The sequence below is a fragment of the Gaeumannomyces tritici genome, assembly GCF_000145635.1.
Source record: "Gaeumannomyces tritici R3-111a-1 unplaced genomic scaffold supercont2.2, whole genome shotgun sequence".
In the NCBI taxonomy this organism is placed as follows: domain Eukaryota; kingdom Fungi; phylum Ascomycota; class Sordariomycetes; order Magnaporthales; family Magnaporthaceae; genus Gaeumannomyces; species Gaeumannomyces tritici.
In genome coordinates, this window is record NW_008804546.1 from 2,561,250 (window position 1) to 2,585,730 (window position 24,481).

General features: G+C 60.3%; 11 protein-coding genes across 12 annotated transcripts; 6 read left to right on the plus strand and 5 right to left on the minus strand.

Moving 5' to 3' along the window:
- Positions 1–205: 205 nt before the first annotated feature.
- Positions 206–2,247, plus strand: GGTG_03381 (hypothetical protein; the record flags this gene model as incomplete). Its single annotated transcript, XM_009221160.1, is given in 4 exon segments — positions 206–354; positions 364–1,137; positions 1,355–1,802; positions 1,897–2,247. Coding segments are annotated over 4 exon segments (1,722 nt in total).
- On the minus strand, positions 2,096–3,993 carry GGTG_03382 (hypothetical protein). The gene is made up of 2 exons (XM_009221161.1): positions 3,823–3,993; positions 2,096–3,750 (listed from the first exon to the last, which is right to left on the minus strand). Exon 2 carries the CDS (start codon positions 3,396–3,398, stop codon positions 2,535–2,537), a length of 864 nt encoding a protein of 287 aa, XP_009219425.1. The 5' UTR covers positions 3,399–3,750; positions 3,823–3,993; the 3' UTR covers positions 2,096–2,534.
- Positions 3,869–5,825, plus strand: GGTG_03383 (hypothetical protein). The gene is made up of 2 exons (XM_009221162.1): positions 3,869–5,007; positions 5,109–5,825. The coding sequence occupies exons 1-2, from the start codon at positions 4,683–4,685 to the stop codon at positions 5,636–5,638; spliced, it is 855 nt and encodes a 284-aa protein (XP_009219426.1). The 5' UTR covers positions 3,869–4,682; the 3' UTR covers positions 5,639–5,825.
- Positions 5,044–7,586, minus strand: GGTG_03384 (the record flags this gene model as incomplete). 2 transcript variants are annotated; one of them, XM_009221164.1, is made up of 2 exons in its annotated part: positions 5,044–7,065; positions 7,190–7,586. In XM_009221164.1, the coding sequence occupies 2 exons, from the start codon at positions 7,325–7,327 to the stop codon at positions 5,815–5,817; spliced, it is 1,389 nt and encodes a 462-aa protein (XP_009219428.1). The 2 variants fall into 2 exon arrangements, with proteins under 2 accessions (XP_009219428.1, XP_009219427.1); XM_009221163.1 differs by having other exon boundaries at positions 5,815–7,065; positions 7,115–7,327.
- Positions 7,587–8,013: 427 nt separating this feature from the next.
- On the minus strand, positions 8,014–9,969 carry GGTG_03385 (hypothetical protein; the record flags this gene model as incomplete). The annotated part of the gene is made up of 3 exons (XM_009221165.1): positions 8,014–9,185; positions 9,272–9,394; positions 9,474–9,969. 3 exons carry the CDS (start codon positions 9,967–9,969, stop codon positions 8,014–8,016), a joined length of 1,791 nt encoding a protein of 596 aa, XP_009219429.1.
- Positions 9,970–11,739: 1,770 nt separating this feature from the next.
- GGTG_03386 (hypothetical protein) lies at positions 11,740–13,431 on the plus strand (the record flags this gene model as incomplete). Its single annotated transcript, XM_009221166.1, has 3 exons — positions 11,740–12,213; positions 12,412–12,626; positions 13,104–13,431. The coding sequence occupies 3 exons, from the start codon at positions 11,740–11,742 to the stop codon at positions 13,429–13,431; spliced, it is 1,017 nt and encodes a 338-aa protein (XP_009219430.1).
- A 3-nt stretch (positions 13,432–13,434) lies between these two features.
- Positions 13,435–14,915, minus strand: GGTG_03387 (hypothetical protein). Its single transcript, XM_009221167.1, has one exon. The coding sequence runs from the start codon at positions 14,748–14,750 to the stop codon at positions 13,542–13,544; it is 1,209 nt and encodes a 402-aa protein (XP_009219431.1). The 5' UTR covers positions 14,751–14,915; the 3' UTR covers positions 13,435–13,541.
- Positions 14,916–15,084: 169 nt separating this feature from the next.
- GGTG_03388 (transmembrane 9 superfamily protein member 2) lies at positions 15,085–17,971 on the plus strand. The gene is made up of 3 exons (XM_009221168.1): positions 15,085–15,224; positions 15,423–17,361; positions 17,456–17,971. The coding sequence occupies exons 2-3, from the start codon at positions 15,468–15,470 to the stop codon at positions 17,521–17,523; spliced, it is 1,962 nt and encodes a 653-aa protein (XP_009219432.1). The 5' UTR covers positions 15,085–15,224; positions 15,423–15,467; the 3' UTR covers positions 17,524–17,971.
- GGTG_03389 (hypothetical protein) lies at positions 17,970–19,600 on the minus strand. The gene is made up of 2 exons (XM_009221169.1): positions 19,204–19,600; positions 17,970–19,120 (listed from the first exon to the last, which is right to left on the minus strand). Exons 1-2 carry the CDS (start codon positions 19,349–19,351, stop codon positions 18,141–18,143), a joined length of 1,128 nt encoding a protein of 375 aa, XP_009219433.1. The 5' UTR covers positions 19,352–19,600; the 3' UTR covers positions 17,970–18,140.
- Positions 19,601–19,700: 100 nt separating this feature from the next.
- GGTG_03390 (hypothetical protein) lies at positions 19,701–21,162 on the plus strand. Its single transcript, XM_009221170.1, has 6 exons — positions 19,701–19,852; positions 19,995–20,026; positions 20,192–20,245; positions 20,461–20,554; positions 20,633–20,686; positions 20,759–21,162. The coding sequence occupies exons 1-6, from the start codon at positions 19,841–19,843 to the stop codon at positions 20,765–20,767; spliced, it is 255 nt and encodes an 84-aa protein (XP_009219434.1). The 5' UTR covers positions 19,701–19,840; the 3' UTR covers positions 20,768–21,162.
- Positions 21,163–21,174: 12 nt separating this feature from the next.
- GGTG_03391 (alpha-1,2 glucosyltransferase ALG10) lies at positions 21,175–24,369 on the plus strand. The gene is made up of 5 exons (XM_009221171.1): positions 21,175–21,672; positions 21,739–21,827; positions 21,892–22,559; positions 22,646–22,783; positions 22,854–24,369. The coding sequence occupies exons 1-5, from the start codon at positions 21,466–21,468 to the stop codon at positions 23,981–23,983; spliced, it is 2,232 nt and encodes a 743-aa protein (XP_009219435.1). The 5' UTR covers positions 21,175–21,465; the 3' UTR covers positions 23,984–24,369.
- Positions 24,370–24,481: the final 112 nt, after the last annotated feature.

Here is a 24,481-nt window from a genome sequence, read left to right on the forward strand (position 1 = left end):
TCATCTCATCTCTCGGTAGACTTCCGGCACACCAATGACAGGCAGATTTCCATAATTTCTCTAAGTAGCCATGCTTGTTCCGTGCTTGATTCCTTCCTCCATTCTATCGATTCCATGCATGGGGGCCGGCCACTGGGACGGTTTGCTCGTGCTTCTACTCCCTCACCTCCTAACCTCAGTCACGACCAACAAGCGCCACAATATCATGCTCTCCATCCTCGCCCCTCTGCTCCTCCTTGCTGTCGCCGCCAATGCGCGAGTCTTGGAAAGCATGGCCCGCCCCCCGCGGGGCTGGGCCCGGGCGCGCGACGCCCTGCCGGCCGAACGCCTGACCCTCCGCATCGCCCTGCGCCAGTAGAAGAGCCCCGCGGCGCTGGAGCAGGTGGTGCTGGCCGCGTCGACACCAGGCCACGCCGGGTACGGCCGGCACCTGTCGCGCGACCAGCTGCGGGCCTTTACGGCCCCGGACCCGCGCGCCGTCGCCGAGGTCTCGGCCTGGCTGGCCGCGGCCGGGGTGCGCGACTTCGCCGTCGAGCACGACTGGGTCGCGCTGAACACGACGGTGGCCGTCGCCGACGAGATGCTGGGCGCCCGGTTTGCGTGGTACGAGCAGGTCGCGACAAAGAGGGACGCCACGCCCCGCCGCCTGCCAGCGCGGCAAGACGAGCGGCGGCAGCAGCTGCGGACGCTTTCGTACGGCGTGCCGGACGACACAGCCGCGAAGCACATTGAGCTGGTGCAGCCGACGACGCGCTTCGGCGGCCCGTCGGCGCAGCGCGTCGGCTACTTCGAGTCGGGCGACCTCGGGCCGGCCACTGGGGAGCCGTCGGGGTCGCAGGGGTCGCGGCCGCTCTGCAGCGCTGTCGGGGCGGTCGAGGCGCCCACAGCGGTCGAGCTCTGCAACCAGACCGTCGGTATCGGGCCGCAGTGTCTCAGGGTCCTCTACAATGTCAACTATACGGCATCGGCGGGGGGGCAATCTGGTGGCGTTTTCGTCCTTCCTCGAGCAGAACGCACGATACGCCAACTTCGATACGTTCCAGAAGCAGTTACTTCCGACAGGCGCGGGCAAAGCTTCAGGATGGAGCTGATCAACGGAGCTGTGAATAACCAGACCAGCACTGCGGACAGCGGCACGTTCTTGGGCCCATGTCTTTTCTGTTTTGTATTCCAAGAGTCCGTGCTGACTATTCACGATGCAGGCGAGGCAAATTTCGACCTTCAGTATATCTACGCTATATCCCGTCCGCTCCCCAAGAGTCGTAACAAACCCAATCCCTTAGTTACGACACCAGTACTCCTGCATGTAAAGGTTTCTAACTGTAGACTTCATCCTCCCACCCCCCGATCATAGGCCCCTGGTACCCACGCGTGACCAACCGCGTGAGTCCGGCAACGAGCCATACATCGAGCTCCTCACCTACCTGCTCGCCCTCCCCGACTCGGCCCTGCCGCAGACGCTCTCGACCTCGTACGCCGAGGAGGAGCAGTCGGTCCCGCGCGAGTACTCGCTCAAGGTCTGCAACATGTTCATGCAGCTGGGCGCCCGCGGCGTGTCCGTCATATTCGCATCCGGGGACACGGGGCCCGGCAACAACTGCGTCAGCAACGCCGACGACGCCACCGTCGTCTTGGGTCCGACCTTCCCCGCCGGCTGCCCCTTCGTGACCTCGGTCGGCGCCACCGCCGGCGCCGGCCCCGAGCGCGCCGCCGCCTTCTCCTCGGGCGGCTTCAGCATCCACCACGCGAGGCCTGACTACCAGGACTCGGCCGTCCGGACATATGTGAACCAGACGACGAACGTGAGCGGCGGCGGCGGCGGCGGCGGCGGCTCCGCGTACGCGCCCTTCTCCAACGCCGCCGCCGGCCGCGGTATCCCCCGACGTCTCGGCCCAGGGCGTCAACTTCCACGTCGTCGACGGCGGCCGCGACCGCCTGCTCTCGGGCACGAGCGCCAGCGCGCCCGTCTTCGCCGGCATGGTGGCGCTGCTCAACGCCGCGCGCCGCGCCGCGGGCCTCCCGCCCCTGGGCTTCCTCAACCCGATGCTGTACCGCGCCGCCGCCGCCGCCGCCTTCGCCGACGTCGTCGACGGCTCCTCGGTCGGCTGCAGGAGGGAGACGGCCGCGTTCGGCCCCGGGGGCGCGCGGTGGAACGCGACGGCCGGCTGGGACCCGGTCACGGGCCTGGGCACGCCGCGGTTCGATGCGCTGCTTGCACTGGCTGCGCCGGGTGTAGAGAACAATTGAAAGCGGGAGCTTTGCATAGATCGAGGGTGTCGGGCCCCCTCCTCCTGGGCTATATCGTACATGTTTGCAGGCAACCTTGGGAAGGTTTTGGTCAAGACTGCGTAACTCTGCTGTATAATATGTACATATGAAATCAAGTCTAAAGTTACACTAACTGGCGTTTAGTGTGCTCAACGGACAGAGAAAGTAAGACTTTCCCGCAAAACCATGCCTCGTCCATAGGTACCCATCCATAGGTTGGTGTTTTCAGAAACGTCGAGGCCAAGTCCCGAAATGCGCGTCCCAACCTAGGACCACCAGCGCCGCCGCCAGGTTGGACGACCCGGGCGGGGCTGAGCGGCGTCGATGAACTGAGCGGTCATGTCGGTGCTGTCCGCGGTGGCGGCCGAAGACGCCGTAGACTGGAGGCTGAGGTTCGCCGTCACGTAATCCTTGTCCCCGGCCCTCCTCTCCTCCTCGCCGCACCCAAGCGGTCGCCTGGGGCCTTCGTCTTCCTTCTTCTCACGTCTGCCGCCGCCACCATGGCCGTGGGAAGCGGACGGCCACCTGAACGCGGCCGAGACCGAGGACCTGATCCTGGCGGAGCGGGAGCCGCGCGGGCCGCCGTCGGCCTGCGCCCCCTTGTCCCTCGGCCGCCGCCTCATGGGAGAAGACGAGGACGGGATGGTCAGGCGCCTCTTGGCGAGCCACGGTGGCGGCGTGCGGGGGAAGGGCGGGTGGTTGTGCGGGCCGCCGCCCTTGCCGCAAGCCAGGCTGGTGTCGATGTTGAGCGTCGGGGGCTTTCGTGCCCCGGCGCCGCTGGCGGAGCGCGCGAGGCAGAGGTTGTCAAAGGTGACCCGCGACCCGGCCGCGGGAGGGGAGCTCGACTGCGAAGTGATGTCCCCCGGCATGGTGACGGCGGCGCACATGTTTTTTTTTTTTTTGCTGCGGCTCCGGTTGTCGCCTGGAAGGTTGGTGGGGGCTCGTGAACGATCAACGCACGACGAGGAAAGGAGGGGATAGAAGAGAAACGTTGTTTGCAGGCCAGGAGGACTCGAGCCGTGGCTGCTGCCCAGGGGCAAGGTGGGCGACGTGCGTGGATATAGTGAAGATAGGGGCGGAGGAGGTCGAGGTGAAGAGAACAACCCTGCTTCCCCGCGGTCTCCTTTCATCCCTCCAGATAGACCTGGCAGCGGCCTTGGAATTAAAGCCCAGGCACTCGACGGCCTGCGCCCGCCTCCCTCCCTAGCCAGGTAGTGGGATGCCCGATGTCCTGCAGGGTCAATGTCGTGCTAGCGGGACGCGCTAGAGGCGCACTAATGTTGTCGGTCAGTGGGAAACCGCCCGCCGGGCTTCGCGGTGGCGCCTAATTTCAGTGGCGTTGTCCCGTCATTGTGCGTGGGGATGCTGCGTTTCGCCTGCAGCAGCGTGTGTACAAGTGTGCCTTGGTTCATGATGCGCTTTGTGCCGTGGCTGATGCTGATCGAGCGGAGATGGCCCAAGAGCCAGCCTAGGTCACATTGGCTGCAGGTAGGGATATTAGTCTATTTCGGGCATTCAGGTATTGGAGCAGATGTGTCTAGCGTGGGAGCGTACCGTGTCGCACGACTTCCCACCTGGCTACTATCTCGCCAGCGAAGCAAATGCCGCATAGTAACATGCGCAACGATTCCTCCAGAGCAAAGTATAACTAGACCAAAAAGCCCCCATCGGGAGGGACTCCAGGTCCTCGCCGATCCCGTGGGGCGTTAAGATTTGAGCTTCAATCCATCAACCAAACCGAACAGGACGGCGGCTGGGGGGCTGGCCCGGCTGATGGCGGCACGCTGGGCATGGTGGGTAGGATTGATCACTGATGGTTCCGGGGAAACGGTCGAGATGACGATTTCGCGTGCGGTTGCGTCGGGGAATTCCATGTCGATCAGGGGAGAGCGAGCAGTTGGCAACACCAAGAAAACCAGCTCGAAAACCAGCTCGAAAATAAGCACAAGCAGACAGCACGCCACGCAACATGGCGCCAAGCAGCAGCTGGCAGGGCCAATTCACGTAGCGCTGCGCAACTGTGCAACTGCGGGGAGCGGCCAAGGCCCGCCGAGATGGTTGGTTGCCGCAGAGGCGGGATTTCGCAATCCAGGAAATTCCATCTCACTCGACGGCGACCCCATCGAGCGGAGCCCTTCGTCATCGCCAAGGCACCATGATGCCTCAGCTCGCCAGAGCCGGTAGCACAAGTGCACTGGGAACGACATGTTGCCTCGCTTGGGCCTGTACAAAAATGATTTTGCTTCGGATTCAAAGGCAACTCCAACTTGGTTTTTATTAAAAGTGCTAACAAGCGAGCAAACACGGAACGACTCGGAGTACCTACTCTAAAACCAAGGCTCTCCGTCACGGAAGAAGCGCATAATCCGGCCCAACCCCATCACATCACGTGCCCAATAAACAGACAGGCAGCCATGGTCCTTGTCCCAAACGGCACCCCGGGCCCGACGCCCGTCGTGCGCATGATGGTGCTCGAGACGGACGAGCCGCACCCAAAGTCCAAGGGGCGGCGGGGTACTTACGGCGAGATCCTCAGGAGGCACTTTGAGAGCGCCGGCGCCGACCACGACCCGCCGCTGGGCGTCCAGACCGACACCCGCTTCGTCGTCACCGACAAGGGTGGCAAGGTGCCCACCTACGACGAGCTCAACGACTTCCACGCCGTCCTGATTACAGGGAGCATGTACGACGCCCACGGGTCCAACGAGTGGATCACCCAGCTGGTCGGGCTGCTCACAGGTTCGTTTCTATCAAACCTTTCTTTTCTGTTCTGTTCTGTTCTGTTCTGTTCTGTTCTGTTCTGTAGACAAATCTCCCCACCAGCTAACTCGACCGCCAAGATGTTTGGCGCCGGCGTCCCGACATGCGCTTCTCGGGCGTTTGCTTCGGCCACCAGATCCTCAACCGCATCCTGGGCTCGACCGTCGCCCCGGCCCCGTCGCAGGACTGGGAGCTCGGCCACTGCCGCATCAACCTAACCGCCACGGGCCAGCGGCTCTTCCAGACGAACCAGCCCTTTGTGCACCTGCACCAGATGCACCAGGACCAGGTGGTCGAGGCCCCCGACCCGGCCGCCTCCGGGGGCCTGCTGGAAGCGCGCGCCCGCGTCTCCGTCTGGGGCAGCAGCAGACACACAAAGGTGCAGGGCACCTACATCCCCAGGCGCGTCTTCACCACGCAGGCCCACCTGGCATTCGACGAGCGCATGGTCAAACGCGAGATGGAGATGCGCGTCAAGCAGGGCGCCATCGAGGACCCGGAACACGTCCACCGAGCCGCCGAGACGGCTCACCTCGAGCACGACGGAGATCTTGTCGCCGCCGCCATATTGAGGTTCTTCCACGGAGATGACGACGAGATCGACGCCTGAGGGGAGACTGGCTGCTGCCACGCTGTGACGCGCCAAGGTTTAGCGTTGGCTTGGGGCTGGAAATGCTAGAGGGTGGGTGGCTCATAACCGTGCTCAATAAAACGCCCGCTACAGCGGGCTACCCAAGATGATTGGTATTCGACTCCTCCCAAACTCATTCTCCTCGTGATTCGCGCTCACTCTGGCGGGATCCAGCCGAGGCTCTTCATGGGCCACGAGATATGGATCCTATGCTTGGAAGTCAGGGCGGCGTAGACCCCCTCCATGAGGTGCGGCGCCCACCCGTGCGAAATCCAGCCAAAGTTGATCTCTTTGAACAGGGCGACAAAGTGCGCAAAGACTATGAGGGCGGACGGCGCGCGGCTCTGGAGGAGCCTGATATAAGGTGTTGCCTCGGTCAGCGAGAACATGGAGTACATGACTAGCTCGCCCGCGTCCTTGATAGGGACGCCCTGCTCGTCGTAGATAACCGAGAAGCACTGCGAGACGATGTTGAGGGCGTCAATGTAGGCGGGCAGCTCGGGTTGTTCGGCCTCGGTGTCGGCGATGTAGGTCCGGAGGTTCCGGAAGGGCTCGGCCTCGACTTCCCGTAGATCCACCAACGCGAACCGCTCTAGGTTTCCCATGACGTTGGTGGTCAGCGGCGAGACGGGCCCGCGCCGGATGTTGACCCAAAACGCCTCGCTGATGGGGCCCACGCCGCGGAGCAGCAGGCACCAGTCCGGGGTGCCGTCGGCCGTGCCGCCGGTGCCGTTGCAGCCGGTGCCGAACATGAGGAAGTTGCCCGGGCGCGGGCCCGAGGCGAGGGAGAAGTATAACGAGATGATGGCGAAGACGTAGAGCGCGTGGCAATTCTCCTCGTTGATCTGCGGGAGCAGCGCCCCGGCCATGCGGAGGCTCTGGTGCCAGTGGTACGTGGCCTGGCTGGCGTAGAACTCGCTGCTGCGCCGGCTGCCCTCGCGCCGGAAGCGCGCCAGCTGCATGCTCGAGAGCGCAAACATGCCGTGCAGCAGGAACGGCCAGTCGAAGGCCAGCTTGGGCAGCTCCTCGCGCCAAAAGGTCACTATGAAGTTGTAGGGTGAGATGCAGTTCACCGTCGAGTTGGTGAAGTTGAACAGTAGCTCGAGGTCGTCCACGTTGGGCATGCTCGACGACGACAGCACGCCACCGTAGCCGTAGGCCGGCGCCGCGGGGGTCGCAACGTGCGGCGCGCCCAGCGCCTGGGAGGAGACCGCGGGAGGGTACGCCGCATAGGCCTCGGGCGCCGCCGACGTGCCGGGCGTGCCGGCGACGCTCCCGGCCCTCGAGTTTCCCCCAGACGACAGCTGCGCATGGGCATCCTCGGCCGGCGACTTGGGCTTTGGGGGATACTGACAAGGCAGGCTCCTTGTGCGGCAGTACGAGCACGTGGGCTGCAGCTCGTCACACTAGACGGCCTTGGTCAGTTCAACGGACGCGCCTAGCGGATGCGCGAACCGGGAGGAGGCCAGGCGCACGGCCGACGGTCTGGTCGCCCAGAGAGAGGGGGGAGGATTCGATGACACCACCAACCTTGACCCTGCGCTTCTTGCAGTTGTTGCAGCCCAGCCTGGACTTCCGGTGGGGTCTCCGCGAGGTGTTCTTGCCCAGCTCCCGCGGCGACCTGGCGGCTGCCGGGCCAGGCGACGTCTGCGCCGATGTGGGATGCATTCAGCAGATTATTCCAGGATTTCGCAGCTGCCCGTACGAACCTCGGAGTCAAGCGTAGGGGGCGACATGAGACCGACGCGGGCAAGGGGGTCCGCTAGCAGTACATGGCCTGCAGACCAACGCTCTCTTGGCTGGCAGAGGAGGAATCAACGGTTCTGGGATCAACAGTTCTGGATGCGACCGACACGCGCCTCGCCGGTCGGGGGGGAATCTCTGCTTGTATCGAAACCGCAGCATATCCTCCAGGCTAAGGCTGTGCTGCCCCGAAAAAAGAAGCGGCAACCGGAGATGAGCACCGCGTTGCGCACGTGCCGTTGGATGGCCTGCGTGTGCCAAGGTGGGTCCCCTTGCGCCATTGCAAGGGAGATCCCACTAAAGGCCGAATCTCAAGCGCCCTTGCAACAGCACAGCCAGAAAGAAGTTCAATGGTTTCGGCACTAAGCGAGCGTGCATTCCCAGCGCTGCAGGCGCTCTCCCAACTCACTTTGCCTCCTTGCTCCTTGTCGAGTGGGATCGTCACCATCTGACTGGGCCACGACATATCAAGATTCATGACCGTGACGACGCCGACACGCAAACCCCCTCCCTGCATAGTAAAATTGTGTTTCGTTCTCCATCTAAGCCTAGCCTGTGCTTTCTAGTCAAAGTATCACCAAGCCATGTGGTCCCCAAACCTTGCAGACGACTCAGCTCCCACACCAGCCTTCGCCCTTGAACGCACTAGCGCGTAGGAACGGCACCTCGAGGCCCAAAACCTCGCCCGACTCGGCGTCCTTAACAAACACGATGCGGTCCACAGACTCGGACCCGTAGTAGATCCAATCGACGGCCTCCCACGCCAAGCAGTCGTATGCCCCGACCCCCGCGCCCGGGAGCTCGCTGCTCGACTGCCGCGTCACGTCCCAGACGAACCGCCAGTCCTCCTTGACCACCCGCCTGCCCATGAGCGTCTCCCGAGTCGAGACCTCGGTCGGGTACAGCCGTAGGAGCGAGCCCGGCCGGTAGTTGGGCACGAGCATGCCGTACGTGAGCCCAAACATCTCGAGCAGCGCCGCCACCATGTCCTTGCCGGCGCGCGACAGCGACTGGAGCACCAGGCTGGTGCCGTCCAGCGCCAGCGTCGCCGAGAGGGACGGCCCGCCACCGCACGAGTTTCGGAACGTGCCCGTGTAGCCCAGCTCCACGGCCTGCTCGCGCGCCGCGGCGTCGACGGCGGGGATCAGGACCGACAACATGGCGTCGCTGATGGCTGTCACCGCCGAGCTCGAGTCGCCCGCGGCCAGGAGCACCACCCCCACGCCGTACTCGTCAATGGCCGACATGCGCGCCCGGTAGCCGTACGCGGCGCCGTCCTTGGTTGCTATGGTCACCGTGTGTCCGCCGTGTCCCGTTTTGGCGTCGTATGTTTTGGAAAATAGCGCCTGCGGTGGCGGCCGGTAGATCTCCCAGGGCATTCCGAAAAAGCTGTGCGGGCTTCCCGTAAAGGAGCGCGGCTGTAGCCACTCCCGTACATCGGCCGGGTTATCGAAAATGCAATAAGTGAGTATGGCGTGCAGAAAGCTCGACAGGTCCGAAAGTGAAGACACCAGCCCCCCGCCAGGGGTTGCATCGCCAAAATAAGCCCCCCAACTATTTCCCACTGGCGGGATCGTCGAGTTCCAGTAAGAAAGACCCGGACTCGGATAGGTATTTTTCATTTGCAGGGGACCTGTAATGTACTCGTAGAGAAGCGCCGGATATTCCTGGCCACGCATCAGGCCCAGAGCGTACGAAAGTAGTGTGAAGGCGACGTTGGAGTAAACCGGACGAGACATGGGTGGTGCCACCGGCCGGGCTGCCCTCAAGCCGACAACGTATTCTGCGATCAACCAGTTGCCATGTAAGCCGCGTCCTCAACTTTGGGGCCTCTTCGGCTCCTTATTCTTCTCTATCCCCAAGACTTACGGGGTCGTGAGCAGCCGTAGTTCAATCCTATTACGTCGCACATGAGGTAGTCCGCTGGCGTTATATGTGGAAGTCCGAGAGATTCATAAAATCCTTTGAGTAAGAACGACTCGGATCCACCATCTTTACCCTTGTTAGCTAGTGTCCTTTCCGATGTCGCGCCTCCTTTGGCCCACGTAGGCCCCGAGACTCGCGTACGTACAGTTGGGAGGAATGCCGGCCAAATGGGATGCCAGTCCGCGCAAGGTGATTGTTTCCCATGGAATCTGCGCGGGGCCAGAAAGTCCAGGTATGTACCGCGTGATTGGATCGTCGAGGTTTATCCCACTCCGTATCAACACCGCATCCGTGATGGCTTTGGATATGGAGCCGATCTGATACTGAGAGTTCCTATCGACCCTCCGCGTGCCCAAGAAAGTATTGGAGGCCAGGTGATGGTATTCCCACAAAGGGATGCCCGGCACGGGCTGGTCTTTGGACACGAAGGCGAGAGATATCGTCGTATTGGGAACCTCCCATCCTGCCCGTATCTTCACGCCCGTTGCTGCATCCAGTGCCTCTTGTAGCTCTCGTGTCGCTTTCTGGAATGACTGGGACTTGGCGAGGTTGGGCCGTGGTAGAATCGGGCCATGTGGTCGGCACTCCAGCGCTCCTGCAACAGCTGCTGCCGCTGCTAGGAAGTAACGCCAGTATCGCATTCTGTGCCTTGTCGAAAGGGGTGCTGTCCTGGTCACCCACTCTGTTTATCGCCATGAGGTAGCGGAGCGCCCACCCTCGCGACTTCGAGCCGGATCATGCTCGGGGTTGTCTTGTAGATATAGGCGGCTTTCTGGGGTTTGAATCTGTTCCTCGGAATCAAGCAATAAGTACTCTCGACGGCCGGAAGCAGGGAATCGGAGAGGTTCCCGCAAGCGGCATGAAATACATACAGGAGACGGGGATGCTTCTTCCGACCGAGATGGCTAATATTGTCGTGTCGGTGCGTGCTAGAAGGCGTGTGGGGACAGAATACCGTCCATCAGGAGGCTTATACCGGCGCTCCCATGGTGGACTCTCGGGTATTTCGAGAGGAATCGCGGGTCGGCAGATGCGTGCAGCACGATTAGTCCCTTCTAAGGGAAATGGCGTGCTGGTCTTCGCTGCTTTTGGCTGCTGCTTGCAAAGACAGGGACGATCTGCATCATGGGGGTTATCGCAGATTGGCCCGGCGCGCCCCTTCAGGCGTTTTTGATCTGCCGTGCCAAGGGAGAACCGGGAAAATGGTCTTTCTTCAATACCGACACGTGGGGTCGGCTGGACGGCCGACGCCAATCCCGTCTCGGAAGAATTCCTCTCAACACCGACCAATATTACGAAGCCTAGGAGAGCATAGAGGGGGAAGTCTCAGTGCGGCTGGTGTCAATAGCTGAGAGATGAACGATAGCAGGAACATTATGCTACAAGGCCACGCGCCATCTCGCACATGTTTCGAAAGTAGCCTGGAGTATTGAGCCCATTGGAGAGTCTCGCCATCGACCAAACACTTGTCGCTCTTACAAGTTGGTTTCGAGACCTTTGAACGCGACTAGCATGACGCTGACCAAGCAGCGATAAAGTGATCTGTGGACGATGCTCTTGCAGCAACCAAGTATCAACAGAGTCTCGCTATTCCCATGCATACCAACGTGACTTCTGTTTTACATGGCGCTTTTGGATTTCCAGCTAGATCTGCGTGTCTGCCACCGCAGGGCCAGACGGCGTGGATTAGCCATAGACCTTGGATTAAGCTGTCTGTGATTAGGTATTGCTCTCTACAATGTCCCGCTTCCTACCAGCTATCGTGTACAGACACCACTTACTTCCCACCTGCCTGAGCATGTTGACTTTAAAAAGCAGAGCTCCCATACGAATCCACAGTGCGCCTTTAGTCCGTGGCCAAGATGCTGGGCAACAGTGACTGGGTGTTGGTGCGAATGCCCCATATCCCACTGCACACTGTGCCTGCAAGTCTGCACCCAAAGGAGTTCAAGGTGTAGGCAGATATCAGGAGAGGTAGCTGGTGGGTGAACACTCGACAAAAGAGATGTGGGATCCTGCCTAGAGATGTATATCTGCTGGTACCGGTATCTGCACTACCGGGGATGATGTGCAGTGTTCCTGGAGCACATATTGCCCCCAAGCCTTCTCAGGTCGAGGTTACCCAGGCAGGAACAAGGCGTTTTCAAGGCCACGGCGCTCCTTCCGGATGGCCGAAAGGTTGGCTCCTGGCAAGAGCCCATACGAAGGGAAGATCCAATATCCCTGCCTTGTGGTCGGTGATCGCCAGGGGGCCAGTGGCCACTACGTCAGAATGGACCTGCCAGTCCTCACCTGCACCTCTCGACTCTCGCTCCTTCCTCGAATTTTCGGGTGCGGCGTTCAGACTGGAGTCTTGGTAACCCTCAGGCCCTCCCACAAAATCAAAACTCCCACGCGAGAACTCCCCATCCATGAACCTGAATGTTTTCCAGACCACAACAACGCCACCCGCTCCAACTGAGGCAGCAAACCATCAAGCAGCCATCACGCAAGCACTCGCAGCTACTCTCAAGCACTCGCAGCTATTCTCAAGCTCGCGCGGTTATTCTCAGGCACTGCAAGCAGCGCAGAAAATCATGCCGCACGCAACAGGAATGGAACCATCGGCGCCACCGGTGCCAACTGACCTTGGCCAGACCCAGCCCGTCTCACATCCATTTGTCTTCAGACCTCTCTCCATAGTCTACAACCTTGGTCGAAAGGCGGTAAGCAACTATCTATCTCTCGCACCCAAGGCCTACCGCGATGTCGTCGGCGGACCTCGTATTGCCGTCATCGGCGCCGGCCTCACTGGAGTTACCGCAGCCGCGTACCTCCTCGGCTACGGCTTCAACGTTGTCATCTTCGAGCAGAGCCCGAAGGCCAACATGGGCGGCATTTGGACTGTAAGTGCCATCGAACCCGCTGCCCACTCCCTTACTCCTGCCCTATTCCATCTTTCATATTCCTCAACTTCTGTTTGCGCCGGGGCTCGGCCCAGTAGGGCCTTTGCTCGCCCGCCCGCCGCAACCGCCGCCGCCGCCGCCACCACAGCCGTCGCCACGGCAACAAGCCCGGTCACGGAGGCCGAGACGGCGCTCTAGAGAAGCATCGGTCTCGACCGGCTGCGCGAGCAGCTGGCGGACGAAAGCCTCCGGCCGCCGCCCATGATGCCGCCGCCAGAGTCGCGCGGCCACGTCGAGCTCATCGGGCCCGGCGAGACCCGCGAGCTGGCCACGCGCGTCGGGTCGAGGGCCTGGCGCGCCCTCCGCGGCACGACCGACGCGCCTCCTAGGGCCCCTCCCAGCTCTCCCATCATGTGAGCTCGCGGAGGGGGGCGGCGGCGTGCGAGCCCAAGCAGCAAGACCGCGAGCATGGCTGCAACAGGTGAAGGACACCCGTGTCTACGGCAGCCCCCACCCCGGCCGGCGACGGAATAAGATAATTTCGACACCGTCGCTGCTACTCTCGCGTCAGGGCGTGGATCCAATACTGCTTGCCCTAGCTGTCGTGCTCTGCCCGGACGAGGGGTGCACGTGAAAATTCCATGTCGAGACGAACGCTTTGACGACAAGCAAGCGTTTTATTTCTTTTCTTATTTGCGAGCGCTGTGCATTGTTGAGGGGAGTCTGAGCGGTGCCCTCTGCGACAAATGGGTCCACGACGGTGTCTGCGTGTTCACCTAGCAAGGCTGTCGCCGCAAGCTCGAGGAGCCCTACGTGAGGGCTGCCGGTACAAGCACGAGATGCCCTACGGCAGGGTTGCGGGTACAAACATGAAATGCCCTACGACGGAGTTGCGGTTACAAGCACGAAATAACCCACGAGAAGGCGACCCAGGTCTCGCTGGGCCTGTTCCAGGGCTTGTCTGTCACTAGAGGGGAGCGGCAGCAGCAGCTCAACCCGCAGCAAGGCGGTACTGTGATGGGCAGCCAGGCCTTCGGCGGAGTCGGCTGTGCAATGCTGCAGCCTTACTCGGACATGAACGCGTCCGCTCCAACCGGAGTGGCCGTCGCTGCTGAGTGCCAGCAGCAAGTCTGCGAGCGACAGCAGGAGGATACAGTCACTTTTCACGCGTGGAGCGTTGGGAATTCGGAAGGCATGTTTTGTATCTCTTTTTCATGAATGGTTTTATGGTCAGGCCCCACATCTTCACAATCGATGCGACGGTATGTCAACCCGAGAGTATACAATGAAGTCGTGCTGGTATCTGCGACCATCTATATGGACCGAGCCTAGCGCTTCTTTCCCCGACTCGTACGGCCGAGCTCCTGCACCTTGAGGCGCTTTTGATACCTGTCGCCGATATCGACCGAGGCGGCGCCGCTCCCCCTGGGCCCGTCGGTCGTCTCGAGCGCCCGCTTACGACTCTTGTCGAGCAGGGCCTTGGTGCGGCCGCCGCTGCCGCCGCCGTCCTTGCCCCTGACGAGCCTGTTGATGCGGTCGACGCCCTCGCCCAGGCCCCTCCACTCCTCGCCGCCAAAGTTCATGCGCCCGCCGCCGGCGGCCAGCTTCTCCTTGCGGGCGCGCTCCTTCTTGCCCTCCTGCAGGCGCACAAAGTGCGTCTCCTCGTAGGCCTGGCGCTCGGCCTCGTCGCGGCGCTCGGCGACCGTCTTGACGTGGCGGCCGCGGCCCGCGATATTAGTGCCGATGCTGGGCTGCGCCACGGGCGCGACAGAGAGCTCGTCGTTGACGAACTCGTCCATGGTGGCCGACCGCAGCTGCTTGCCGCGCCGGTCCGCCGTCCGATCGCGCCGGTCCGCCGTCGGCATGGACGTGGGCGCGATCTTGGGCGGCCGGTAGATGCCGTCCTTGCCGCCCGCCTTGCCGCGCGAGCCGGGGCCGTCGTCGCCGTCGTCGGCGCCGGGGGGTCGCACGAAGGCGGCGGGGTTGGGGCGGTACTGAAGGTCGGCTATCTTGGGGCCCGGGGCCTCGGCCGAGTCGTCGTCGTCATCTCCATCACCGTCCCAGCTGTCGTCGTCGGATCCGGACGCCGCGTCGGAATCGGCCTCGGGCCGCTTGCTGCCCTTGGCAGCCGCTGCGCCGGCGGCGGCCTCTGCGTTTTCCTGCCGCTCGGCATCATCCACGGCGCGCAAAACCTTCTCGATCTGATATCGCAGCTTGTCCTCCAGCGGGCGGACGCCCTTTTCGAGATATAGCCTCAGCTCGACCAGCTTTTTGACCACGGCCTCGTTGAGCTCGACGATGGGCCTCTGCCCAGTCCTGGATGCGCCGCTCTTGGCGGCCCTTGTTTTCAACAGGATTAGGAAGACGAGGTTTTGGAGGTATGAGAGAAGCAACTCGTTCTTGACGTCCAGGAGCGATATGCCGTTGTTGGGCGTCCCAAGCGTCGAGAGCTTCGGGGTGGCCTCGAATGAAGACGACAAAGATTGCGCCAAGCTATTGAGGAGAGCCGGGAGGCTCGACGTCGCTGTTTGCGCCATGGGAGCTGTTTCTGATTCTGCCCTCGCCTCGCCTATTCAGAAGAAATTCTGATACTTGTACTCCTAGGAGTTCGCGCTGGCGCGGGACAGAGACTTATGCCGACAGCTCCCGTCTAGAAATGCGCCCGCTGGGAAATTTTTCTGTTATCAGGTTCCCTATCGAGGGTCGTTCCCGCGAGGGGCGGAGCCTGTTCCGTTAGCCTGGTTGAGTGGGTCAGGTTTGGCAGAGATGGGGCAAGGAGTGATTGGCTGGCCGCTTGGTGACTAAGGAAGCATTACGTCTCCGGCGGCAGGGGTGCGACCAACAGCTCAATCCCACCCAGTGAAAGCCAACCTGGACTTTTGACGTGTTCCCGCGACCAGACCAGTTTGATACTGGCAACACCACTCCGACAAACACTATCCAAGCTGTTGGTGGAAATTGAGGCCGCGCGAAGCACAACCCGCTTGTCTGCATTTTCGAATACTTTGTAGGTGAGGATTATTGCCTTTTTTTGAAGCTTGTCCCTCCGGTTTGGGCGGCAGGCAGGCTGCTGGGCCCTGAGCTCGGGCATGGTTGCCCGCCCGCCGCCAGGCACGGACTTCTGAGGCTGCTGCTTCTCTTTGTCTAGCCCCCTCTGCCACAGCTCCCGTTACTCAAGATGGACCATGCGCTGACCGCCAGACCTCAAGCTCCTTCCTGAACTTTCGACAGCACAACGACCTGCAACGATCACAATGCAACTTCGCGATGGCGCGCCGTCGTCGGCGCTGCTCGCGGCTGCGGCCTTGACGCTGCCGCAGCTAGCATCGGCCTTCTACCTCCCCGGCGTTGCGCCAACTTCGTACAAGCCCGGCGACAAAGTGCCCCTCTACGTCAACACAATCAAGCCGATAGCGTCGCCGCAAGACTCGATGTTACATTCGGTCGTGTCGTACGACTACTATCACCCCCTATTCAACATGTGCGGGCCAGAGAACCCCGAGAGCGTCAGCGAGAGCCTAGGCAGCATCCTATTCGGCGACAGGATAAAAACGTCTGTGTTCGAGCTGAAGATGGCAAAAGACCTGAAGTGCAACCCGCTTTGCGCAAAAACGTACGAGCTGGGCTCGGCCAAGTTTGTGAACCGCAAGATCGAGCAGGGATACAGCATCAACTGGCTCGTGGACGGCCTGCCTGCGGGCCAGATGCTGCCAGACGGCATGACTACATCCCCTGAGATGGCAGAGCCTGGCGTCACATACAACAACCAGGGATTCGCGCTGGGGCAGGTGGACGGGACGGGCGTCGCGCAGCTCAACAACCATTATAACATCATCATCGACTACCACAAGGTTAGCGGCAAGGAGGACCAGCTGCGCGTGGTTGGTGTCCGCGTTGCGCCGCAGTCGCTGAACTACGGCGACTCCGTGCCCGACTGCTCGCCGAATCACGAGCCCATGATGCTCAGCGAGGACGGCGACACCAACGTCAAGTTCTCGTACACAGTCAAGTGGGTCGAGTCGCCCACCGTCTGGGCAACGCGCTGGGACAAGTACCTGCGCGTCTTCGACCCCAAGATCCATTGGTTCTCGCTCATCAACTCGTCCGTCATCGTCGTCGTGCTCGTGTCGACCGTCATGGGCATCCTGGTGCGCGCTCTGCGCAAGGACATCGCGCGCTACAACCGCCTCGACTCCATCAACCTCGACGACTTCTCGGGCGCTGACGGCGGCTCCGTCGAGGACGGCGTGCAGGAGGACTCGGGCTGGAAGCTGGTTCACGGCGACGTCTTCCGCACACCCTCGCACCCACTGCTGCTATCCGTCTTTCTCGGCACGGGAGTGCAGCTCTTCATGATGACGGGCGTCACCATCGTCTTCGCCATGCTCGGGTTCCTGTCGCCGTCCAGCCGCGGCTCGCTCGCCACCATCCTCGTCCTGTCGTGCACCGTCCTGAGCGCCGCCGGCGGCTACGTCTCGGCGCGTGTGTACAAGTCGTTTGGGGGCGAAAAGTGGAAGCTCAACATCGCCCTAACGCCCGTGCTCGTCCCCAGCATCGTCTTCGCCGTCTTCTTCCTCCTGAACCTGTTCCTCTGGGCCAAGCAGTCGTCGGGCGCCGTGCCCTTTGGCACGATGCTCGTCATCGTCTCCATCTGGTTCGTCGTCTCAGTCCCCCTCTCTGTCGGAGGCTCTTTCCTCGGCTTCCGCCATGCGGCCCTGGAGCCGCCCGTGCGCACCAACCAGATCCCCCGCCAGATCCCGCCCGCCGCTGGGTACCTGCGCCCGATCCCCAGCATGCTCCTGGTCGGGCTGCTGCCCTTTGTGGTTATCTTTGTTGAGCTCTACTTCATCATGAGCTCCATCTGGTTCAGCCGCATCTACTACATGTTTGGCTTCCTCTTCCTCTGCTTTGGCCTGATGGCTGTGACCACCGCCTCGGTCGCCATCCTTATGGTCTACTTCCTGCTTTGTTCAGAGGACTACCACTGGCAGTGGCGCTCCTTCTTCGCCGCCGGGACCAGCGCCTTCTACATCTTTGGCCACGCCATGATCTACTGGATAGGCTCGCTGTCCCTCGCCGGGTTTGCTGGAAGCGTCGTCTACCTTGGGTACAGCATGTTGATTGCCTTCCTGTTCTTCATTCTTTCGGGTACGTATACTGTCGCCGCTCACGCCCTCTCCGCATCCTCGACTCAGTATCTCAAACAAACCAAAAAAAGACATCATTACTGACACTCCCGCAGGCTCAATTGGCTTCTTCGCCAGCTGGTGGTTTACCCGCAAGATCTACGCCTCGATCAAGATTGATTAGAGCCAGAGACTTATCTGGCGCCGAGCCTGCTGCGGCGGCTCTTGCACAAACAATCACACAAAACTATATCGCTGTACGATTTTTGAAAAACTCAACTGTATGAAATACTAGCCCTCGTTGGCAGCGGACGAGGTGATCTCCCTTCGCGTTTTATGTGGGCCATAGAGAAACGACAAAACAAGGGGGGACATTGGAGTAGCTTTGGCTTGATGGATGGCCTTTCAATTTCGGCGCTGAGCAGGAGGGGCTTCATTTTTTCACAGTGAATGGGCATGGCCTGTCTTTATACTATTTTCCCACATATTTGCGTTCATCCCAGCCGGCGTGCATGTCTGTGAATTCATCATGTTGCCCCAAACATCCGCTAGCTGCCAATGGAGCAAAGAGCACCAATCACAGCCAACATTTGGTTCCCTGCATTAATGGTCCTCACGACGCTCAGCAAACGGACGGAACAGAGAAAATATTAATGCAATGCTAAGATAAGGGCTCGGTATCAATTGTTTCCTGAAATGCACACAAATCGCTGTCTCCCTGAAGGCAACCCAGTTAATGCCGTTGTTTCGCGCCGTGTACACTGTTCTCGGGTAGCTTTCCAGCAAGCACCTCCACTGAATTCAGTCCGAGTTGTCAGAATCGTCGTCGTCGTCGAACGCAGTGAACTGGAACTGCTTCTTGACCGTGGGACTTGCGGAGGTTGGCGACTGGGCGCCGCTTCCGGCGGACCCTCTGAGCAGGGCGTCGCGTTGTTCCATCTCGCGCTGCTGGGCCCTCCGCCTCTCCATCTCCTGCCTGGCGCGCGCCTCGCGCTCGGCCATGGCTTTCCTTTCCGCCTCGACCCGCTCCTCTTCCAGTCTCTTTGCCTCGGCTGCGGACTCGGCCGCGAGCCTCTCCTCCTCTGCTGGGTCGTGGCCCTTGGGATCGATTCCGCGATCAGACAGGGACTGGTTTGCAGCCAGGCCACCCATGCGGATCTGGTCCTCGTGGGGCCAAGGAAGAAAGATGGCGCCAGTGTGTGGGTTCATCCACTGACTGAAGAGCTCTGGTAGCACGCTCTTGTCGTTCCCGGCACTGACCTCGCCGCCGTTGGCAGCACCACCCTGCGGTCCTTGCTGTGGCTGGGCATCGGGCATGGCGGAGTCTTGTCTGGTGTTGCTCGGTGTGCCAGGCGCTGGGGTCCCGACGCCGCCATTGACAACGGCGGACATGGGTGTGGGCGTCGCCGCAACGGAGACAGGACCCGTGGGCGTCTGTGGCACGGGCCCCGCTGGAGTCGATGCGCCAGCATCCTGTCCTGTTGTCAGGATTGCCGGTCCTCCTCCAGGTGTTGTGTCGCCACCGGTCCCATCGAGGTCCACGCCATTGGTGACGCCCGGAGGTGGCAGTGTCGTCTTGCTGATTCGGCGAGCAAATGCGAGTAGCTCCTCAAAAGAGATTGGATTCGGCAGTCGATCAGGGAAAACGGTCGAGGGTGTCGCCGTCATGTCCTTGCGAGTCGACGCCAGCACCTCCAGGGTGGAGCGGATCTGGGCGTCAAGCCCGGCGGTGGTTGCCTTCAACTTCTGTATGCGGAGGACATTGTTTTGGTGTGTTTGGACTGTACGGAAGCAACATGTCAGACAAAGGTCATTTCTCGCTTCCTTAGGCGAGGAATGCCAGATGGTACAATCGTTTGCTCACCATTTTGTAGTCCATCTTGTAGCTCCCTGTCGGCGAGCACGAGATCGCTCACGCGCGAGATGGAGGGATTGTATTTGGATATGGAGTCAATCAGGGCGCCTAAGGCTTTTTCGACACGCTCGAAGCGCGCATCGATGACGGCGTCCATGGTCTCTTAGATGGCGGATTTTCCTCTGGGACTAGAGATAGTCTTAGCGGTGTGTGAAGTGAATGGGCGGTTCGATGCGCCTGCCTGAATGCAAGCTCCTAGCTGAGAAGCGCGAAGGATTCCATCGTTTGATTTTCGACTGTGTAGTTGCGACGATAGCCTTGGTCGAACAAAACGCGGCGCGCTAGGAAAAGAGTTGAAGCGGACAGGAATTGCAGAAGCTCAGGTACCCTCCATCATGCAGCTGCGGAGAGACCCTGGTCAACGGGGAGATCCCGCAATCACGTGAGCCGGAAGGTGCCCCACAGTGTCTGCACCCCCACCCATCCCGCTCGGATTTTGACAGCCTTAGGCAACAAGAATTCTGAATGCCGGCTTCACCCGCCTGTGCGTCAAGTTGCGCGACAAACCTCAGAAGCTGGCAGTCGTTTCGCAATTCCTAGACCCCCATTGAGTCGCCACCAAGCTGTGAAGCTCCTAGATATCAAAATGCTCGGCCAAGTATGTATCACTGCATGACCTGATGCCACTCGCTCTACGCCTTCCCGCAGGATGCCCTGGAACTTGACCTCCAAGCTCCTCGCTTCCCCCTTGACTATGACGAGCCTCGGTTTATACTGACGGGTGGCACCTCTTCCTCTAGCCCGACTCCTACCGGAGCCCCTTCGCTCCTAAGTAAGCCAAGCGCTCCCCGAAGACCACCTATCTAGTTCTGTCGCCGGTGCCGCCTCTGTTTTGTCTGCTCAGTGGACGGCTGTCCGATGGACGACACCGAACGACGAAACCGAACATGGCCCCGGGAGAAATGCACGCCCACTAACCTTCTAACCCGTCACGCAGGTACCACTACCAGCCCAACCTCCATGGCTTCACCATGAAGCAGGCCGTCGGACTGTACGTAACACCCCGACCTAGGCCAATTTGTTTGCAGCTGAGGGGTGCGGCGAGCGGGAACATGATAGATCTGCTTGATGCTGGGCCGCAAGACCCCCACGGAGCGCCTCCATACGGCTTCCTGTCTGGCAGTTGCGGGTCACAATTCTCGGCTTGCGGTGACAAGGTCTCAAAGAATAGAGGCAGTGTAACTAACATATCGCTTTCGATGGTAGTGGCGTGAGGGCAGGTGGATTCGGCGCTGTTGCCCTGGGCGCTGTCATTTTCTTTGCCTCAGGTATCCCGAGGGTCCAGAAGGACGTTCTGGGTGTATGTCTTTACTTGAACCATTTTTTCTGAGCACCACCGGGCCGCCTGGACTTTTACTGACACCGACTGTGCATGCAGATCTTCCCCCCGCTGGCCAAGTACTACCACAAGGAGATCCCTGCCTCGGATAACGTGAGTCTACGGGAGCTAGTGTTCTCGGCGTTCAACCCTTTTCTCTAAGTTGTTGCTAACCCCTTTATGTAGCCGTTTTAAACTCTCGCATGGCTTATGTCGCTGGGGGAAGAGAAGACGAGATTTAGAGGCTAGAGTGCAAGCAAGCGAGAAGGTATAAAGCGCTTCCGGATCAATAGACCTCATCCAGACTTCACGCAGCTGGAAGGCGATTCCCAAGCATGTGTATGCCCCTCTGTCTTGATGGAACAATCGCTACGGCTCATCGATCACATGTCAGGCCGGGGTCCAGGGCTAAAGTGTCTAGCAGCTGCGACAACGGCCATTTTGATATTTCTGTGTTTGCTGTTGTGCTGTGCTACTGTTCTGCTGTTTCATATAACAATTTAGAGCCATTATTCTTATTCAGAGACTAATATCATCCGCGCCCAATTGGTTATTGGTCATTCTCTCATGGTAAAGGGGTGGACAGGCAGTGGTTTGTATGGTCCGTGCTCTTTCCCTTTTCAGAAAGACCACTTCACCACCAAACTCGACTCCAACTCCACACCTGCGACTCACCAAACCTGCCTGCACGACGGCAAAAGTAGTATAGGCCGCGAGCTTGTGGAAGCATTGGTGAAAGCACCTTCTTTTTCCTCTCTTCTTACCCCCCACTCACTCCCTTGTCTGCTTTTCGTTATCTTCCTTCATCCGCATCCCAGGAAATGTTTACCCATTAAACCATCCCAGTCATTCCTTTTCTGTATCTTCCCGCTCGGCGCGCGGCCTTCGTCGCCATGGACCTGCCACTCTTTGGCCTTGTGCCCAAGGCCAGCCTCAGTATCGCTCTGGGCGTGGTGATCCACTCTCTCATCACCATCGCCCGCAATCCCCGCGGGGCCTGCATCCCGACGCTCTTGTATCGGGCTTGCCTGGTTCTTCTCTTGGTCCTGCCTGCCATCTGGCTGCGCGTGGTGAACTCGAATGTCGTTGAGCCGTATCTGGTAAGATGCTCAAACAGCACTCTTCCGCCCCTACAACACGTCTTCGATGCTAACTCGCGAGGGTAGGACGAGGTGTTCCATGTTCCCCAGGCCGTGCGCTACCTCGCGGGTAGATGGCGCGAATGGGATGACAAGATCACCACCCCGCCTGGACTGTAAGCGCCACTACCAATTTGATGGTTTGATGTGCAATTTTGGCTGACAGGCTATCACGAATAGCTATATCATAAGCTATCTCATCCTTGATAAGCCGGGCTTGATTCGGAGCTTCATCTGCGGCTTGGTCGGCGGCTTTGGCTCCCTCGAGAACCTGACTGCGACTCTTCGCGAGACCAACGCCTTGGCCATCTTTGCTATTGCGTACTTTGTTGCGGAATGTCGCCAATATCTGGAGCACCGAGCGGCTCCGGGGAAGGAGAGGCAGCCTTTGGCTCCCTGGCCCTCGCTCTACGCGCTTCACTCGGGCTTCAACGTCATCATGTTCCCCGCCATCTTCTTCTTCTCGGGCCTCTACTACACAGATCTGTGGTCCTTGGTGGCGGTCCTGAACGCGTATAAGATACACCTCGACCGCGTCGCCCACGCCCGAGATGGGTTGTCGGTTCGGCGGGTCGCCATGGCTCTCTGCGCCGGCATCCAGGCCCTTGCCATGAGGCAGACCAACGTGTTCTGGGTGGTCGTCTACCTCGGAGGCCTCCAGGCCGTCGATGCCGTCAAGTCCCTGCCGGCCTCTGAGCCCTCTCAAGATGACGCCAAGACTACCTCTCAGCAAGGCCCGCCGGGAACTCGTTTCGAGGAAGTTCTCAGGACCTCACCATACGCCTATCTTCGGTACTGGGCAGCTGGAAACATCCACGACCCGTCACTAGCAGATGCTACATTCTTCGGTACGAATCTTCTCTTGCCTGCCTCGCCCGTCGTTCGCCTCACGATCTAGTATAGCACTTGACTAATATTGAACGCTCGAGTATAGATATGATTCTGCTGGCGACTAGTCTCGTCGTTGCTGTCTTGTGCAACCTTCCTCGAGTTTTGGCGCAGGTCTGGCCCGAGGTTCTTGTCCTGGGAGTCTTTGGCGGCTTTGTAGCCTGGAACGGCGGCGTCGTGCTTGGTCAGTATCTGCCCCGTCTTGAAGGCGTGATTGTTCTAGCTAACAGTTTGCTGTATATGTTCCCCCGCAGGCGACAAATCAAACCATGTGGCCACCATCCATCTGGCTCAGATGCTGTACATCTGGCCCCTCTTCGTCTTCTTCTCCGCGCCACTCCTTGTCGGCTACGTGATACCCGTCCTGTCGTATCTCTACCGAGTGGCCAGCCGCCTTCCCTGGAACATGCGCAAGCAGCCCATTAAGACTGGCGTCTACTTGCCTTGCCCGTGCGGTGTCCAGCACTCCCTGTCGCCTCACATCGCCTGGTACCGCTGCAAGACGGCGATGTCGTACCTCTTGGTGGGCGTCTCGCTTGCCATGGCCGCTGGTATCGTCCACCTGAACACCATAATCCATCCATTCACGCTGGCGGACAACAGGCACTACATGTTCTACGTCTTCCGGTACACGATCCTCAAGCACCCGGCGGTGAAGTACCTGCTCGTTCCGGTCTACGTCATTTGCCAGCGCCTCTGCTGGCAGCTTCTTTGCGGATGTTCCCACCTGGGCTTGGCCGAGACTACGTGCCACAGTTGCCCGCTGCGCTCCTTCAACTGCTCGGGTGCGGTTCCTGAACGTGTGCACTCCTATCACTCGAGCCCCTCTAGCCCTTCGAAGGAGTCTGTCGCGTCGAAGAAGAGCCCAGCGACCGACGACAACGCAAAGAAACCCGTCGGCCCTCTGGCGAAGGAGGCCAGCAAAGACGTAGTCGCGCCCGACACGCTACAGGGACCGAGCTCCGACTCGCAGCGGAGCGCCCAGCCGCTGTCCACAGCCCTCCTCTGGCTGCTGGCGACGGCACTCTCGCTCGTGACGGCGCCCCTGGTCGAGCCGCGCTACTTCATCGTGCCCTGGGTCATGTGGAGGATGCTCGTGCCGGCCTGGAGGCTGCACGACTGCAGGGACGACACGCCGCTGGGCCCCTTCTACCACGGCAGCGACGGGGCCGGCGCCGGCAAGACGGCGACGGGCCGCCGCGGCCCACTGGCTGCCCTCAACTGGCTGGGTCAGAGGGTCGACCTGCGCCTGTTCGTCGAGACGGTGTGGTTCACGGCCATCAACGTCGTCACCATGTACATGTTCATCTACCGCCCGTATGTCTGGAGGGACGCGGAGGGTAACGTGTTGGACGAGGGTCGCCTGCAGCGCTTTATGTGGTGAAGCGTAGGCAGGGGGGAGAGAATGGGATTTCTTGCGCTTTTTTTTCGACCTATGATATTGGCTGCTCCGGGGGGCAAGAGGCTACGACAGTTTTCGGTCTATCAGATGTCGATAGGCTTACGCGGTGCTTTACTGTTTTCAAGTTCGCTCGGATATAGCATGCTATAGCGTGTAGAGGTAGGTACCATCTGCCGAAGTACACATGCATCTAGCTTACCTGGATACCTCCTGGCAACGCTGGGTTGGTTGGGGCACATCTCAAAACAATCATTCCATGCAGGACTGCTTTTGAGGGAGTGTTTATAACGACGAATGAGCGAGAAAGTACACAAAGCTACCTTGAAGGTTCAGACAGCAGGCATGAGTCACCCGTTAGCTGTCTGCAGGCCGCCGTGGATGCAAGGCATGCTGTAGGCTTTGCTGTATGCAGCCACAGAGACGCGCAACAGACGCTTGGCGACGTGGAGCAAAACCAGGCGCGCGCCAGGGTGACAAGGG

Coding starts and splice junctions, on each gene's coding strand:
- GGTG_03382 (XM_009221161.1), bottom strand. CDS start 3,398: ATGAAAGGAGACCGCGGGGAAGCAGGGTTGTTCTCTTCACCTCGACCT.
- GGTG_03383 (XM_009221162.1), top strand. CDS start 4,683: ATGGTCCTTGTCCCAAACGGCACCCCGGGCCCGACGCCCGTCGTGCGC. Junction 5,008..5,108: donor GCTGGTCGGGCTGCTCACAG/GTTCGTTTCTAT, acceptor TCGACCGCCAAG/ATGTTTGGCGCCGGCGTCCC.
- GGTG_03387 (XM_009221167.1), bottom strand. CDS start 14,750: ATGGCGCAAACAGCGACGTCGAGCCTCCCGGCTCTCCTCAATAGCTTG.
- GGTG_03388 (XM_009221168.1), top strand. CDS start 15,468: ATGCAACTTCGCGATGGCGCGCCGTCGTCGGCGCTGCTCGCGGCTGCG. Junction 17,362..17,455: donor CCTGTTCTTCATTCTTTCGG/GTACGTATACTG, acceptor ACACTCCCGCAG/GCTCAATTGGCTTCTTCGCC.
- GGTG_03389 (XM_009221169.1), bottom strand. CDS start 19,351: ATGGACGCCGTCATCGATGCGCGCTTCGAGCGTGTCGAAAAAGCCTTA. Junction 19,121..19,203: donor ACAAGATGGACTACAAAATG/GTGAGCAAACGA, acceptor GCTTCCGTACAG/TCCAAACACACCAAAACAAT.
- GGTG_03390 (XM_009221170.1), top strand. Junction 20,027..20,191: donor CGGAGCCCCTTCGCTCCTAA/GTAAGCCAAGCG, acceptor CCCGTCACGCAG/GTACCACTACCAGCCCAACC. Junction 20,555..20,632: donor TCCAGAAGGACGTTCTGGGT/GTATGTCTTTAC, acceptor CTGTGCATGCAG/ATCTTCCCCCCGCTGGCCAA.
- GGTG_03391 (XM_009221171.1), top strand. CDS start 21,466: ATGGACCTGCCACTCTTTGGCCTTGTGCCCAAGGCCAGCCTCAGTATC. Junction 21,673..21,738: donor ATGTCGTTGAGCCGTATCTG/GTAAGATGCTCA, acceptor TCGCGAGGGTAG/GACGAGGTGTTCCATGTTCC. Junction 22,784..22,853: donor GAACGGCGGCGTCGTGCTTG/GTCAGTATCTGC, acceptor GTTCCCCCGCAG/GCGACAAATCAAACCATGTG.